We start from the raw sequence: 17425 nt of genomic DNA, 5'->3' as shown, positions 1-17425 counted from the left end.
GAGACTTCAATGCTAAATTGGCTGAGTGGGGCGCTGCTTTCTCAGACACCAGAGGAAACAAGGTCGCTGACGTCGTGGCTAGACTCGACCTCATAGTGCTGAACACTGGAAGCACCACGACTTTTAGAAGACCAGGGTACCAAGAATCCATCCTCGACATCTCGTTGGCGACCCCAAGGACTGCCAACATGATTGAAGACTGGACAGTATCCGAAGAATACAGTGGCAGTGATCACCAGTTTGTGACATTCAGCGTTGGATTGGCATTTGCTCCGGTTTCACAACGCGACGTTTCTAAGCGGAAGTGGAATGCCAAAAGGCTTGATCCAGAGGCATTGCAAGCTTCACTTGCACGAAGCTGGTCTATCCTCCAGAACAACCCGACACCGGATACCTGCAGCGAGACGGAAAAGGCAGTGCTAAACACGATGAAGGAAATTACTGCCGCATGTGACACCTCTATGCCGCGGCTGAAAAACCAGAGCTTCGACAGGCTGGCGTAATGGTGGTCAGCAGACATAGCAGAACTTTGCAAAATATGCCATCAGCTACGTCGCCGAGCAACGAGAGCTACGAAACGCTCCCCGAGCCAGGACTTGTATTCAAAAGAGTAGAAGCAGGCCAAAAAGATGCTAAACCGAGCCATTAAAGCAAGTAAAGCGAAACTGTTGAAAGAGATCTGCAACGATCTCGACAATGACCTTTGGGGTAAAGCCTACCAAATTGTCGCCAAACGACTTGGAAAGGCTTCACCAGAGGCGCCGAAGTCTCCTGCCTTGATGGAGAGCATTGTAACGGAGCTTTTTCCCGAACACCCACCGCGGGAGAAGAAACACTACACTAAGAACAGCGAAGTAACACCCTTCACAACTAAGGAATTACAAGACGCGGCCAAGTCACTCAAAACAGGAAAGGCACCTGGACCTGATGGCATCGGTGATCGAAACTGTAGCCCTGGAATACCCAGACATACTCCTGAACACCTACAATGCATGCTTGGCAACTGGCACGTTTCCCGTGGTCTGGAAACGGCAGAGATTGGTTCTCTTAGACAAAGGTAAGGGAACCCCCATAACACCTTCGTCGTTTAGACCACTCTGTATGCTGGACATTGCTGGAAAACCCTCTCGAGAAGCTCATACAAGTGAGACTTCGCAACGACATAGACCGTGCTGGAGGTTTTGCTTCAAACCAACATGGCTTCCGGAAAGGACGTTCAACAGTCGGCGCGATCCAGAAAGTCGTAGCGACAGCGAGAGAAGCATGGACTGGTAGCCTCAAAGCCCGCAAGGTGTGTCTTGTCCTCACGCTAGACATTAGAAATGCCTTTAACAGCGCAAATTGGAGAGATATTTTGGACGCCCTGGAGCACAGATTTGACGTGGAGCCGGAGAATCTGGCACTAGTCGACAACTACCTTGACGAGAGAAAGCTGATAGCAGAAACCACGGAAGGTCCACAAGAATACGCCATAACGGCTGGCGTGCCGCAAGGCTCAATAATGGGGTCCGACCTATGGAACGCGGACTACGACGAGCTTCTGGAAATCCCGTTGCCAAAGCAAGTCGAGCTAACGGGCTTTGCAGACGACGTCGCGGCCATGATAATAGTAGACAGCGTAGAGGAGGCCGAACTACTCGTTCGGGAAACCATTGATGCTGTCGAGACTTGGCTCGATAAACACCACCTGAAACTCGCAAAACACAAAACCGAGATGGTCGTTCTGACTCGCCAAAAATGGTTCCCAAAACCATTTGCTGTGGACATGGGAGGAATAACGCTAACGTCAACAAGGGCTCTGCGCTATCTGGGGGTAATGATAGACGAGAAACTATCTTTCCGCGAACACCTCGATAGCGCATGCCAGAAAGCCAGCAAGACGGTGTCTAGCCTAGCAAGAATTATGACGAATACTATGGTACCAAGAACCAAAAAGAGGAGAGTCCTTCTGGAAGCAGTCCATTCGGTACTGCTTTATGGAGCGGAAATATGGGCAGATACATTAAAGCAGAAAACCTATCGGCGGAAAATGAAAAACAATAAAGCGCCGGGATTGGACGGGGTCCCCAATATTGCTTTAAAAACAACTATAAAAGCAGTGCCATTATTGTTCCTGGACGTCTACGACACATGCCTCAAGAAAGGGATTTTCCCTCGGAAGTGGAAGCAGCAACGACTAGTACTACTTCCAAAAGGGAAAAAGCCACCAGAAGAACCGTCATCTTATCGACCACTTTGTATGTTAGACACGACAGGTAAGATACTTGAGCGTATAATCCACCAAAGAATAGAAGCAGTTGTCGATCCACTCCTGGCAGACAACCAGTATGGTTTTCGGAAAGGACGATCAACCCTGGACGCAATCAACTTGGTTGTTGCAACGGCCAAGGAGGCAATCGAAGGGATCAGATGGAAGGGTGGAGCGAAGAAGTACTGCCTGGTGGCCACTCTGGACATCAAAAATGCCTTCAACTCCGCCAACTGGGACTGCATTATGCAAGCCTTGGAAGAGAAAAACGTACCAGGATACCTACGTAGGATAGTGGCTAGCTACTTCACAGACAGAATCCTGAGATACGACACGAACAATGGTCCAAAAGAGTATGATATTACCGGAGGTGTACCCTAGGGTTCTGTTCTGGGTCCACTTCTGTGGAATGTCATGTATGATGGCCTGCTGAGACTGACTCTTCCAAGAAGTGTCAAGCTTGTTGCATATGCAAACGATGTAGCTGTCGTAATCGTTGCGAAACACCTAGATGAGATAAACCACATGTTCGGTATCACCTTTGAGAAAGTTAACCGGTGGATGGATTCGATGAATCTACAACTGGCTAAACAGAAGACTGAGGCTGTGCTTATTACCAGCAGAAAAGTGATAGAGACCATGAAACTGAAAATCGGAGAACAAGAAATCACATCACAACCATATATCCGATTTCTGGGAGTGATGCTTGATGCCCGACTCAACTTTAAGCAGCAAGTCGAACACGTAAGTGCAAAAGCATCAGCAGGGGTAGCTAGCTTAGCACGACTGATGCCAAACGTCGGAGGCCCAAAGCAGAGCAGAAGACTACTACTATCATCTGTAGTCACATCAGTGCTCACTTACGGAATATCTATCTGGGCGGACGCACTAGAAAAGCAAGAATCATGGAGAAAGGCTGGACCAGTCTACCGTCTGAGTGCCTTAAGAGTAGCAAGTGCCTTCCGCACAATATCTATGGAAGCAGTGTGTGTCATCTCCGGAACTTTGCCTCTCAGAGTCTTAGCTGACGAAAGACGGATCCTTTACCAATGAAAGAAGTCGACCACACTAAGCGCTGAGGAGCTTGGAACAGAAGAGCGGCAGAGGAGCATAAGTAGATGGCAACTACAGTGGGGTGCCACAGTGAAGGGTAGGTGGACACATCGTCTCATACCAAGGATCAACGTTTGGCTGAACCGGAGTCACGGTGAGGTCAACTATTATCTTACACAGATGTTATCAGGACACGGCTGTTTCCGGGCGTATCTCCACCGCTTCAAGCATGATGATTCCCCGGAGTGCCCGTCCTGCTCAGGAGTCAATGAAGATGCAGAGCACGTTTTCTTTGAGTGCCCACGTTTTTACCCACAGCGAAATGAGCTGGAGAATATCCTGAAGAGGAAAATCCAACCAGAGACAATAGTAGCAGCAATGCTGTCATCAGAAGCTGTCTGGAACGCTACCAACACGTTTGCAACAGAAGTCCTTAAAGACTTGCGTTCCACCGAAAGAAAAAGAGCAAATAGCAGAAGATAGAAGGAAGGTAGTTAACACCTTAGCCATCAGAAGGAAGAGCAGAAGCTAGATCCTCCCTTCACGAAGTAATGCCTGACGGCGGTTTCCATGAGGGATTAGAGGAAAGAAGGAAAAGGGGTTTAGGGTTTAGTGGGTAGGGGCGTTAGTGACGAGTTTTAGTATGACGCTGCGTCGAGTCGCCACATATCCAGGCCAAACAGCTATGCCTAGAATCCGTAAAAAGGATTCCCCCCCCTAAAAAAAAAAAAAAAAACATACATACATACATACATACATACATACATACATACATACATACATACGTACGTACGTACGTACGTACGTACGTACATATCAAACAAGAGGAAAACTGGTCAGCTGTTGCAGTTTATGCACAGCACCTCCTGAAAGACAAAATCGCAGGAAGGGACTAGTAGCCAGGAGTAGGCGTCGTGAGACGCAGCACGACTGGATTGAAGTAATGCTAACGCGGTTCCAATCCAGTCCTCCCCGTACCATCTAAGGGAGAGGGGAAGAGGAATGTTTTTTTTAGTGGGTGAAAATCTCCACACTACCGACTATCGATATCTGCCGGAAGATGGGCGGCAGAGTTAACGATACCGGTGTCTTTTGAAGATCTTTTTTCGTACCTTTTTACAAAAAAAAAAAAAAAAAAAAAAAAACATACATACGTATACTTACGTATACTGTATGTATGTATGTATGTATGTATGTATGTGTATGTATGTATGTATGTATGTATGTTTTTTTTTTATTTTTTTTTTAAGGGGGGGAAATCCTTTTTACGGATTCTAGGCATAGTTGTTTGGCCTGGATATGTGGCTAAGATATAAGAACTTCCGTTGCAAATGTGCTGATGGCGTTCCAGGAGGCTCTTGATGACAACATTGCTTCTACTATTGTCTCTGGTAGGATTTTCTTCTTTAGGATCATCTCCAGCTCATCTCACTGTGGGTAAAATCGTGGGCACTCAAAGAAAACGTGCTCCGCGTGTTCATTGATTTCTGGGCAGGACAGGCACTCCGGTGAATCATCATGCTTGAAGCGGTGAAGATACGTCCGAAAACATCCATGTCCTGACAACAACTGCGTCAGATAGTAATTGACCTCGCCATGACTTCGGTTCAGCCAAACGTCGATCTTCGGTATAAGACGGTGTGTCCATCTCCCTGTTGTCGCGGCGTCCCACTGCGATTGCCATCGTGCGATGCTGTTCTGCCGTTCTTCAGCTCTGAGTTCCTCGGCACTTTGTGTGGTTGTCCTCTTTCGTTGGTAAAGGTTCCGTCTTTCCTCAGCTAGGACTCTGAAGGGCAAAGTTCCAGAAATGACACACACTGCTTCCTCTGATATTGTTCGAAAGGCGCTTGCAACTCGTAGGAAACTCATACGATATATTGGTCCAGCTTTTCTCCATGAATCTTGCACCTCTAGTGCGTCAGCCCAAATGGATATTCCGCAGGTGAGCACCGATGTGACTACTGATGACAATAGTAGCCTCCTGCTCTGCTTTGGGCCTTCGACGTTCGGCATCAATCGTGCGAGACTAGCTCTCACTACTGACGCTTTCGTATAGACGTATTCCACTTGCTGCTTGAAGTTGAGTCGGGCATCAAGCATCACTCCCAGATATCGTATATGAGGTTGTGATGTGATTTCTCGGTCACCGACTTTTAGCTTAATTGTTTCAACTTCTTTTCGGCTGGTAATAAGCACTGCTTCGGTCTTCTGCTTGGCCAGTTGTAGGTTCATTGTATCCATCCACAGGTTGATCTTCTCAAAAGTGATGTCAAACAGATGTTGAATTTCGTCGAGGTGTTTGGCGACGATCACTGCGGCAACATCATCCGCATACGCTATCAGTTTGACACATATTGGAAGCTTCAGTCTCAGGAGCCCGTCATACATGATATTCCACAGAAGTGGACCAAGAACAGAGCCCTGTGGCACACCACCGGTTATATCATACTCTTTCGGACCATTCTTTGTATCGTATTTCAGCACTCTATCTGTAAAATAGCTAATTAATAATCTGCGAAGATATGCTGGCACGTTCTTCTCGTCGAGAGCTTGCATGATGCAGTCCCAATTAGCGGAATTGAAAGCATTTTTGATGTTCAAGGCAGCCACCAGGCAGTACTTCTTCGTTCCACCCTTCCATCTAGTTCCTGCGATTGCCTCTTTGGCCGTATTAATAACCAGGTTGATCGCGTCCAGGGTTGATCGTCCTTTCCGGAATCCATACCGGTTGTCTGCCAAGAGTGGGTCGACTACTGCATCTATTCGCTGATGGATGATACGCTCAAATATCTTACCCGCCGTATCTAGCATGCAGAGTGGTCGGTAAGATGACGGTTCTTCTGGCGGTTTCTTTCCTTTAGGTAAAAGTACTAACCGTTGCTGTTTCCACTTACGAGGAAAAGTCCCCTCCTTGAGGCATGCGTTGTAAGCGTCTAGAAATAATGTTGGTGCTGCCTTTATGATGGTTTTCAAGGCTAGATTGGGGATTCCGTCCAATCCCGGCGCTTTATTATTTCCTACCCGATTACAGGCCTCCAACAATTCTTCTTCAGTGACAGGTGGAATGTCGTCCAGTTCATCTTGCTTTGACTGATAATTGAGACTGTGTTGTTGTGGAAACAGCGCAGTGACGATTTTCTGAAGGAGTTGGGGACACGTAGGTGACGGCATTTGTTGTTTCTTCAGGTGCGTCATGACCACCTTATACGGCCGACCCCACACGTCTTTGTCGACCTCGTATATGAGCTCTTTCCAGCATCTTCTTTTGCTCTCTTTTATGGCCTTAATAAGTTCACGACGAGCTTTTTTGTACTCTGCGATCAGCACTGCAGAGTAAGGTCTTTGATAGCCACGTTGTGATATTCTTCTCTTTCGATGACACTCTTTACGGAGGTTGCTGATATGATCATTCCACCAGTGTACCGCAGGTCTTGAATTCATAACACGTTTGCGAGGCATACTGGCATCACAAGCTTGTGTTACTCGCATCATCAGAGCCTTAGTATGTTCTTCTGCACATCCAGTCTCTATCGGATCACTATCGAGGGCTGTTAGCAATACTTCTGGGTCAAGAGATTTCACCTTCCAACCGACGGTGTTAAATTGCTTGATAGGCCCCCGGAGGTTCTGGTCGTTTGACGTTTCCCAGAGTATCGCATGATGGTCACTGGCAGTGTAGATGTCCAGTACCTTCCAGTTAGTGTTACCTTTAGCAAGGCTGGTACTGACAAAAGTGACGTCTACAATCGAGCTTGCGTCACCTTTGGTGTAGGTCGGCGTGTCACCACTGTTGAGCAAGACTACATCTAGTGTAGAAAGAGCTTCTAGCAGCTCTCTTCCTCGTGCATTAGTCTGCTTACTGCCCCAGTCCACTGCCCAGGCGTTAAAGTCCCCGGCTATCGCCACTGGATGATGTTGCTTCGCGTCCTCGGTCAGTCGATCCAAGAAGTCAGTAAACTCAGCAATTGAGAGGCTAGGTGGTGCGTAGCTGCTGTAAAAACGGATGCCATCTACTGATGCTGCTACAAAGCCAGCGCTGCCATTGGTAGCTACACTCTGGAAAGTGAGCTTACCACAAGCCCAGATCACAGCTTTCGTGGTGATATCCGTCTCCCAAGGTTGTCCAGCTAAATGTTTATATGGCTCCGATAAAAGCACAACGTCGAGCTTTAATTCCCGTACTCTCTGCATAAGCAGGTCATGCGCAGCTTCGCAGTGATTGATGTTAAGCTGCAGTATCCTCATGTTCGTTTATTTGTCAGCTTCTGGAGTGCTTCTTGGAAGACTGGACATCGGCCAGAACCAGACCGGTGAGCAGTGTCCTGAGAGCCAGGTTTTTCCGCACATAACGCACATTTCCTTTTATTTTGGCATTGAGCAGCTTGATGACCTGTTTGCCCACATTTGATGCAAAGCCCAGATCGGTCGACTTCGCTTTTACATTGGGCAATAGTGTGCCCAAAGTGCCAGCACTTATAGCATCGTAGTGGTGTCTTAATTGCTCTGACACGGCAATTTACCCAGCCAATCCTTATTTTGCCTTTCTTTCCAAGTATCTTCTGCACTATTGCTGCTGGCAATCGTACCGAAGCAGTTTGAGTACCTCTGTAGGCCGGACGAATTTTAATGACATCTTCAGGTATTTCGTAGTCATTTCCAGCTGCCTCTTGTAAGGCCTTCCGGACATCGTCTTTAGTTGTTTCGTCGTCAATGTCCTGGATTTCAAGCTGTTCCTCTGGGCCTTTACAGATGACTTGCGCTTCTTCTTTAAGAATGCTCTTGATGGTCTTCAGCAAAGCTTGTCCTTTGTCTGCAGTCTTTCTGGAAAGCGTAATGAGCATATTCCCATCATTCGTCTTTTGAACCTTGTCAACGACGTCACGGGTCTGATCTGGTGGGACATCTTTTTTAATCCGACGCAGTATCTCGGCATATTTTGCCTTCTCAACGGGTCGAATAATTAAGGCATCTGGTTTGGTGAATTTTCGCGGTTTTTCCCGCTTAGGCTCCGGCCGAGATTTGTTCACCGGTTGTTTTGGTAACCGCTCTCTCGCTTGCTCCTTCTTCTCCTTCGTGGATTGGACCTTCTGCCATTCAGTCACCTCTTTTTTTCCGGCGTTCTGCACTGCCGTGTTTTTCGGAGGGCTTGGTTTCAGGTCCTTTTTCTTCACAACTTGGCAGATCGTTGGGTCGGGAGAAGATCGATCTTTTCTCTTAGTTGACTTGTTGCTAGTTCTGATTCTGTCTTTCGCGACTGATTCACCGTCACCTTCGGCTCCAGTGTCCATTGCTTCTTCATTCACGATAGTTGCTTGAATGCTTCTCTCCGGTGTAGTGCGAGAAGTGCGTCGTACTGTTAAACACCATTCTTCATCAAGTTTCTTGAATCGTTGGAGGGCATTGGCTACGCTGGTCGTCTTGGTCTTAATCTCCTTGTGGATATTGACCTTAGATTGGATGAAGTAATTTAGCTCACTGGTCAGCTTTTCAAGGCGTTCAAACGCTTGCGACCGCTTTATTTCAGCGCTTGCTTCAATCGCTACTTGTTGGGCATGAGGCCCGTTTTCACTATTGTTGTTTTCCTGAATTTTACTCATACTTTTAAATTCACCAGCGCATCGTACGGAGTGGAGCGGGTTGTCATAACTAGGAACGGGTGTACCCTCGGAGATAGTACTCCTACCCCAGTTCCCTGAGGCCTAGCCGACACTTAGCCAGCCCCGGAATACACGGACGGACTAGACTCGCTCGGAGCGGTGAAGATTCCGATCTCTAACACTCACTGCGTACTTCCTGATCAAGGCCCAAAGTGGCTGGCTCCTGATCCACTGCTGCAACTTACACCTCGGCAGAGCAAGCTCACATCAGCCGTGGCCTGCATCGTCGGAAACTACGACACGAGGTTCCGGTCACTCCCAGTGGGTCACAGCAGGGAACGATCGTCTTGTTAGGTCAGTTAGTGCGACCAACCCATTAAAGGGGAGTTTTGTCTACGGGAGCGTATTTTGTTTGGTTATTTTGCTTGGCTCCTACCCGCTGTACCTCATCAACTAAGAGATTAAGTGTCATCCAAGGACAGCGAGCGTTCTCCCATCCGCTCGGGGAGACGCGCCCGGTAGCAGTATCTCTTCTGCCCCGAGTGTGTGTGTGTGTGTGTGTGTGTGTGTGTGTGTGTGTGTGTGTGTGTGTGTGTGTGTGTGTGTGTGTGTGAAAGTATGTGAACCGCTTATAACTTTTGAACGGCTCGACCGATTTTATCGCGGTTGGTGCTATTCGAAAGGGCTTGACCAAACTTAGATTTTGAAAACTATTTGGACTGATTCAGATCAATAGATTTTGAGAAATCTTAAAAAAACTGAAAAAAAAAATTTTTTCAAATGTGGTTTTTTTGGAATAACTTTTAAACGGCTCAAAGGTTCAATTCCAAAAACTAATCAGTTCTTAACCTCAAAAAACCACGTCGATCGCCACCAGTTCGATCAAAATCGGTTGATTCATTCGAGAGATATCGTGAACGAAAGAAAACCGAAAAAAGTGTTTTTTCGGAATAACTTCAAAATTCCTAGCGCGATCAATTCAAAATTCAAGATTCGTGAGGCTTGAAATACTGCGTCGAATGCTTCTAACCGCGTTAAAATCGGTTTATTCATTCAAAAGTTATTGCGGTTTAAAAATTCAAAAAATAGTGTCTTATCAAATCTCTATCAGACTTTTGAGCTCGAAGAGCTTTAAAGCATAGGAAAGTAATCTCTTTGAGCTCGGAGAGATCAAAATAACCCATAAATTGTATTTTTGAGCTCGAAGAGCTCAAAAACGTCATTGGTGCAATTTTAAGCGCCTAAGTATGGAATTAGCGGGAAGTTGCAGGGATGGCCTTCAGGGTCAACCGTTTTCCTAATTTTTTTTGTTTATTTTTCTAGCTCAGCATACGCACCTCATATAAATAAGTCCATAACATATTCTTGTAGAAAATTCTACGCTCTACAGAAAAGGTCTCCTACACTTTTATCATAAAGACAGCCGTTCTGAAGTTATTTAGACGTAAACTTCCAAATGTATAAAATTTTGATTATTCAAGTATTAAACTGATACAAATTAATTTATTACTGTCTTAAAAATTATTTTTTTATTTATAATTGGTTCTGATGCGCTAACATTTTCATAAAGCTAAAAAAAAAAATTACTCATGTATCAAATTTTTTTTTTCCTTATTTCATTTACGGTAAGAAAATCATGACCCGAGTTGGATGAATTAAATTTTTAAACAGTTTCTCGGAATTATCAATTTATTACTCTACACGGAGAGAAAATATGAGTTTGGAAAATCAGAAAAGTGCACGTCTCATAACGCTCATTTATCACAAAAAATTCTGGAAAACGGTTGACCCTAAAGGCCATCCCTGCAACTTCCGCTAATTCCATATCTAAGCGCTTAAAATTGCACTTATGAGGTTTTTGAGCTCTTCAAGTCAAAAGTCTGATAAAAGTTCCATAGAACACTATTTTTTGAACGTTCGAAGTGCAATAACTCTTGAATGAATTAACGAATAATCGAAAAAAATGTTTTTCCTACATAACGTCGACATTTCTTTTGGATTGTTTTTGACGAAATAAAATAATTTTTGGTGTCTAAAAAACCACGTCGATCGTTGCCAAGAACGTGAAAATGGGTTGATTGAGGTTGATTGATCGGTTGATCAGTATTTTATCATTTTTTTCGGTATGCAATTATACTCTAATAATTAATAATACAATGTTTAAAATGTCATTTTACTAGTTGTTGTAATAATGGTGGCAATAATTTCTAATTTATTATAAAAAAAAGTTTTGCTTCTTACAGATTTTCTGAATTTGTCATTGATAACTCAACTAATCAGTTATGCAGATGAGCAATCATATAATGAATAAAAATGGCATTTTTTATGACACAAGCAAGTAAATTATTATGAAGAGCTACTATTGTAGAAAAAATCAACAATTTAAAAATTACTGAGTTTTAAATTATTCGCTCAGTACTTGAAGTATTTTTCATAATGGAAGAACCTCAAAAACTATTTAGGTTACCAGGAAACATCGAAGAGGAAGAGGAATGTGAAAATGATAATAATTCAAAACAGAATAATAATCCATCTCGTGCAGAATCTCCTTTGCTATCACAGAAAAGTCACAATGCCTCATCAATAGTGCCACGCAATGTAACTTTAGTCCGAGAAAATACACAAAATAGCAGTATTGGAAATATGGGCCGCCAAGATTCAAATAGGTACTTACTTATTACTATTCTTAATCACTGTATCATAGAAAAATTTCAACGAATTGTCATTTTTAGGCAATCAAAATTTAACAAAATTGAACTGACATCAATATTATTAACAAAAAATAATTAAATTATGCCTGTTGTTGAAATAAATAGGCGAAATTGCGTAATACCATATTTATTTAACAATGATATCTAATAACGAATATACAAATTTATTAAGACTAAATTGACGTCTTCAACACGAAGGCTCATGCCAGACTGACTCATCGTACTCAATAATGATTATAATAGTACCCTAAGGTGTTTCTATGACCCATAGATGAGTTCTTGCCCTTCGTGCATGTCAACACCTTCCTTCAGAGACATGAGTGAACATATAGTATGAGCCTACATTTATCATACCTAAATTACACAATCATTCGCGATGTTTCGCATCACTCAACCCTTTCGTCAAGACGTTGGCTAGCAATTTCTCAATGCATAAATATTTTAACCTTCGGAGTACACACCTCCGAACAGAACCTTAGAGTACACACGGGATCAAATTGACCCAACTTGACTTTCGAAGAATTATATCTTAGAAACTATGCATTTTATCGGAATTTAGGTTATTACATTTTTGGTAGGTAAAACAATGCTCTTTTGAATATAATCATCATTATTCCGAATTTAATAGTTTTCAATGTTGAAAAAATTAATTAAAAACGAACCTATTTTTAAAAAATATTTTAGGATAGAAAAATTTTGGAGTATCCAAAAATATTTGGGGGCAAAATGGGCCCTCAACATTTTTCACTCTCAAAATGTTTGGGAGGTAAAATGGGCTAATTAGACTTTGAAAACCAATGAATATTTTTCATTTAAACGCGTTCTAGAATTTTTTTATTATAGAAAAAATTATATAAAGAACGAACTCGGTCACGAGTTAATAAATAACAGCATTATTAACTACATTTTTTGATAAAAAACTATTTATTTTACAGAAGCTTCCCCGACTATTTTTACTATGGTGTGTGTGTGTGTGTGTGTTGTGTTGTGTGTGTGTGTGACGTCACTTCAATCCGTCCAAATCCCTCCCTTTGCGCATATGTATCGAAAATAACTATTTCAACACAACTTTGAAATTTTACGTTCAATTGTCTGATGAGTGATAAATAATTTTTTGTTCTAGAAATACTGCATAGAATGCCGTTAATTTTTTTTAAATCGGTTAATTCGTTTGTGAGATATCGTTTTCAAAAAAATTCTAAAAAATTGTTTTTTTGTAATACATTTTAATTGGCCCTACCAATCGATTCTAAAAACTAATCGGTTTTTAAGCTTGGAAACTCGCGTTAATCACCGTCGATGCGATTGAAATTGGTTGATTAGTTTGAGAGATATCGTTTTCGAAATAATTCAAGAAACGCGGTTTTTTGAAATCACTCCGATATTTTTTACCTGATTTATTAATGCTCTTGGCATGAAATGTTGAGCGCTTAGGTATGGAGTTAGCGGGAACTTGCAGGGATGGCCTTTAGGGTCAACCGCTTTCCTAATTTTTTATACTGAATACATACTAAAAAGATTCAAAACATAAAACAAGTAAGAAACATATTTAGTTTTTTTGGGGGCCCGTTTTACCCCACTTTTCTTAATTTTTTAATTTCGATGAATACAAAAAAATTTCTATCATTAACTCAGTAAAAGGCCAAAAAAAGTCAAACAAACTGAAAAACTCATATTATAAAAATTTTCTGGTGGCCCATTTTGCCCCACATTTTCAATGAACATAGCAAATTGTCAAATACTTGGCAAGGGACTAAAAAAAAGTAAAACGACAAAAAAACACTAAGGATTTCAACATTTTTTTCTTAAGGGGCCCATTTTGCCCCTCCCCCTTCCCCTATGTGAGAATAAACGCTCGCAAGGTGTCGATATAGCAACGATGGATAAATATTTCTTAGCAATTGTTGACAAATGTGAATAATCATTCTCGATAGACCAAACAGTCGACGTTGTGGTATTTGGACTGTGCTGATGTTCTCGTAGGGCAATCTGAGATGCAACGTTGCTAAAAAGACCATTATAAAAACTCCTCTTTCTCCTCTTACTAGCTTTATGGCTCTTTTCAGTGCTTTCTTAGCTTTTTCAAAGACAGTATGTAAGGTATGCTGCTATCCAGGTTAGAATCTTCTATTTGTTCAAACTACTTTGCGTCTTAAAGCAAGGCACTTCTTCCTTAGCTATCTTATTAATATTCCATCAGTAGTTTATTTTGAGTTGTTGCCGAGTGCTCTTGGCTAGCATAGACGCATCACATGCCGCTTCTATAAGTATCATGACTTTTTTTACTCTTATAACAGGGTAAATTATCACCCGTTGTAGTTAATTTTAACTGTATGAATAAATTATCGGTGCAACACCAGTGCGCCTTGATCTCTGGGCCTCGGTATAGTGTTTAAGTGGAGATTTTGGGTATGAACCTACAAGTGAAAACAGAGAACGACCGCATGACAAGAGTTTGGACTACTGAACACGCCAGCAGCTATACTAATTTACAAAAAGGTAATTATCGAGTCGCACAGTTTCATTCTGCGGAATGATGCGATTTCTATTTAATAATTTGTCACTGTTTAAATTATTGCAAAATACTAATACGTACTGAATTATGTAGGCATATTTATTGATTGAACGAGAGTACGAGACCAGAGGAAACCGAACACGTGCTAAAATATTATTATAAGATCAGGACAAGGATTGGGATTCTCAATCAAGCAGGTGCTGAATATTATTAATCAGGTATCGGGTTTCTCTTGGATACAAAATTGAATGGTGGTGGATCACTCTGTTTAATTTTCTCTCGTTATTTGATAAATAATTAATTATAATTGTAATTATAGTTATAAGTGTGATCCATACATGCTTGTAAATTAAAATCTTATATATAATTTAAATATAATATAAAAATATAATAATACATATAATTAATTGTACGGATATTCCGTTGGGGTTTAAGACCATGGAATGTAATATGTGACCTTGGATAAATTTTTGTTGTAAATTTTATATAAGTAATTTTAATTATTAGACAAAATTTAATTGCCCTGATAAAAAAAAAGTATTGAGACAAAGAAAAAAGTATTGAAAAGTATTGGTTTTCTAATCAATCCAATACTTTTCAATACTTTTTTCTTTGTCTCAATACTTTTTTTCTATTCAGGGTGAGTTTATAAAATTAATTAAGTGAATGGTTTAGTGATAATTTAAGAAAATAATTTTATGAGTTTGTCACAGGGTTTTTATTCCCTGTGTGCGTCCCTCCCTGCGCCTAAATTTGGCAACAGATCCACACTCGGTGTGTCTCTGAATTTATTATTTTATATTTATTTATTAATTTATTTATTGAATTTAATATTATTAGTATTATTTATATTTGAAATTTCTAATATTATGGTTATTAATTTAAGAATTAATTTTATCTTTATTTCAGACATTTATAATGAATTATTTATAATTTATTATTATTATTATTATTATTATTATTATTATTTGTGTGCATTGCCGTAAATCATTGTCATATAGTACCTAATTTTACTATGAGTGATAAATCATAGCCTTTACTCGCACGGGTGAGGCCCTACAATATCGATCGCGAGCAAAGAGTTCATTGAATTAGGGAAAATGGCTAGAGAGGCCCTTGTTGTCGAACACGAGGCCTCGAACGGTTTACGGTGACAAAAATTGAGCAGACACGCGGTGGCCCGCTTGGTGTGAGGTATACACGCGGGACCTCCGCTATTGTAAGGAGTGTGGATTTGGTGCCTTGGGTTGAGTTTCCTTTTTGGTGAGTACTCACAAGTTGAGATCGATTAATATGAGCACACCGCTGTCTCCTGGCTTAAATAATTTATTCTTTTATCGTTTAATTAAATTCACTATCGATTTATCGGGTCGATCCCGTAGCGAGTAAGGGTTATTTTAAAGGAATACTTGTACCTATCCCGAAAGCCTCGTGTAGGTCCCTGAACTGGCCAGCAATTACTAGTTAAAGCATTACACTTACACTAATTATCATTACGTTTGTAAATAATATTGAAAGGCTAATATCTAAAATTATCGTTTATATTGGTTTAATTGTTTGAAATCTATTATAAAGTTCCATAAAGGATTTAATTTGTTATTTGGAAAGTAGATTCAGTTTTAAGTAATACCGTTTATAAATAAATAATTTATTTTTATTAATATTTACCAATTAAACAATGATTTATTTTATAAAAGTTAATTCCCGGATTCTTTTCCTATGACTCATCTTCCTAGTTCAATTCGTTAATATAAAATATTATTTTATAATTAATTATTTATTATTTCTAATTGTAAATTCTATCTTGACCTTGACTTTAGTTACTTTGAGATTTACCTTTTCATTCGCATTAGTTTGAATCAGTGATTGATTGTCCGGCGCGGCCCCTGGAATTTTTATTATTTTTGGTAATTTTTCATGTACCTGAAGTTCCGAACGTTCGTAAAAAAAAATAGTATTTTTTAAAAATAAGAACACTGGATCGGGTTAGCAAGCTGATTTTTGGTAAGCTTCTATATTTTCAACCTAGAAAGCTACAAAAAAATCATCAACCCTCTAAGACCTCCGGAACAACCCCTAACACCCACCCTTATGGTATAAAAATTCGTATGGCCTAGGCTTATTGGGTTAGCAAGCTGATTTTTTATGAGCTTCTTCATTTCAAACCTATAAAACCTTAAAAAAATCATCAACCCCCTAGGACCTCCGAAACAACACCTAACACCCACCCTTATGTTATAAAAATTCGTATAGCCTCGGCTAATCGGGTTAGCACGCTGATTTTTTATGAGCTTCTTCATTTCAAACCTATAAAGCTTTAAAAAAATCATCAACCCCCTGAGACCTATTGACACCGTGTAACAGTCCCATAAAGAGCGTTTTTTTACTGAAATGACAAAAATTTGACAGTGAAAAATTCATGTCTCGGTGTCTACAGTAGATTAAGGAAAAACAATCAATGGAAATCGTAGAGTGTACTCTTATAAAGATTTCCATAGCCTTAATAGATCGATCGACCCCATAGACACCGAGTAAAAGCCCGATAAAGGGCGTTTTTTGACTAAATTCCTAGAAATTTGACAGTTGAAAATTCATTTCTCGGTGTCCACTGGAGATTAAGAAAAAAACTCATGAAAATCTCAGAGTACACTCTAAAAAAGATTTCCACAACCTTAATAGATCCATCGACCCCATAGACACCGAGTAAAAGCCCCGCAAAGGGCGTTTTTTCACTGAAATGACAAAAATTTGAGAGTTAGAAATTCATTCCTCGGTGTCCACTGGAGATTAAGGAAAAAAACTCATGGAAATCATAGACTATACCCTTATGAAGATTTGCATAGCCTTAATCGATTGATCAACCCCAAAGACACCAAATGGAAGTCCCATAAAAGGCGTTTTTTGACTAAATTCCTAGAAATTTGACAGTTAAAAATTCGTTTCTCGGTGTCCACTGGAGATTAAGGATAAAAACTCATGAAAATCTCAGAGTACACTGTAAGTCCCGTAAGTAGTGACTTTTGACTAAATTGACAGAAATTAAGTTTTTTAAATTTATTCCTCGGTGTCCACAGGAGATTAAGGAAAAAAATATCATGGAAATCATAGAGTACACTCTAAGAAAGATTTCCATAGCCTTAATCGATCGATCGACCCCATACCCGACCAGAAATTTAAGTTCGGCGGTGGTTCGTTTCGAATTAGGCATGCCGAATTCCAAGTTCGCGCCGAACCAGGAAGCCAAAGTTGGCCCACGTCCCGGAAGTAACGCAGTCGCGAGTTTGGGCCTAACTTGGCTTCC

At 41.0% G+C, this 17425-nt stretch overlaps 1 protein-coding gene across 3 annotated transcripts in view; it reads left to right on the top strand.

The window, feature by feature from the left end:
• The window catches only part of LOC123268757 (ATP-sensitive inward rectifier potassium channel 11-like), a 213340-nt gene that overhangs the window by 74203 nt on the left and 121712 nt on the right, over positions 1-17425 (top strand). For all 3 annotated transcript variants that reach the window (XM_044734109.1, XM_044734110.1, XM_044734112.1), the window contains exon 2: positions 11142-11564. In XM_044734109.1, the coding sequence (XP_044590044.1) occupies positions 11335-11564 (230 nt within the window). In that variant the 5' untranslated portion in view covers positions 11142-11334. The remainder of the gene's footprint in view (positions 1-11141; positions 11565-17425) is intronic.

Source organism: Cotesia glomerata, linkage group LG7 (assembly GCF_020080835.1).
Source record: "Cotesia glomerata isolate CgM1 linkage group LG7, MPM_Cglom_v2.3, whole genome shotgun sequence".
NCBI classification, from domain to species: domain Eukaryota; kingdom Metazoa; phylum Arthropoda; class Insecta; order Hymenoptera; family Braconidae; genus Cotesia; species Cotesia glomerata.
The sequence above is the reverse complement of the archived record's forward strand: the minus strand, read 5'-3'. Positions and strand labels throughout refer to the sequence as shown.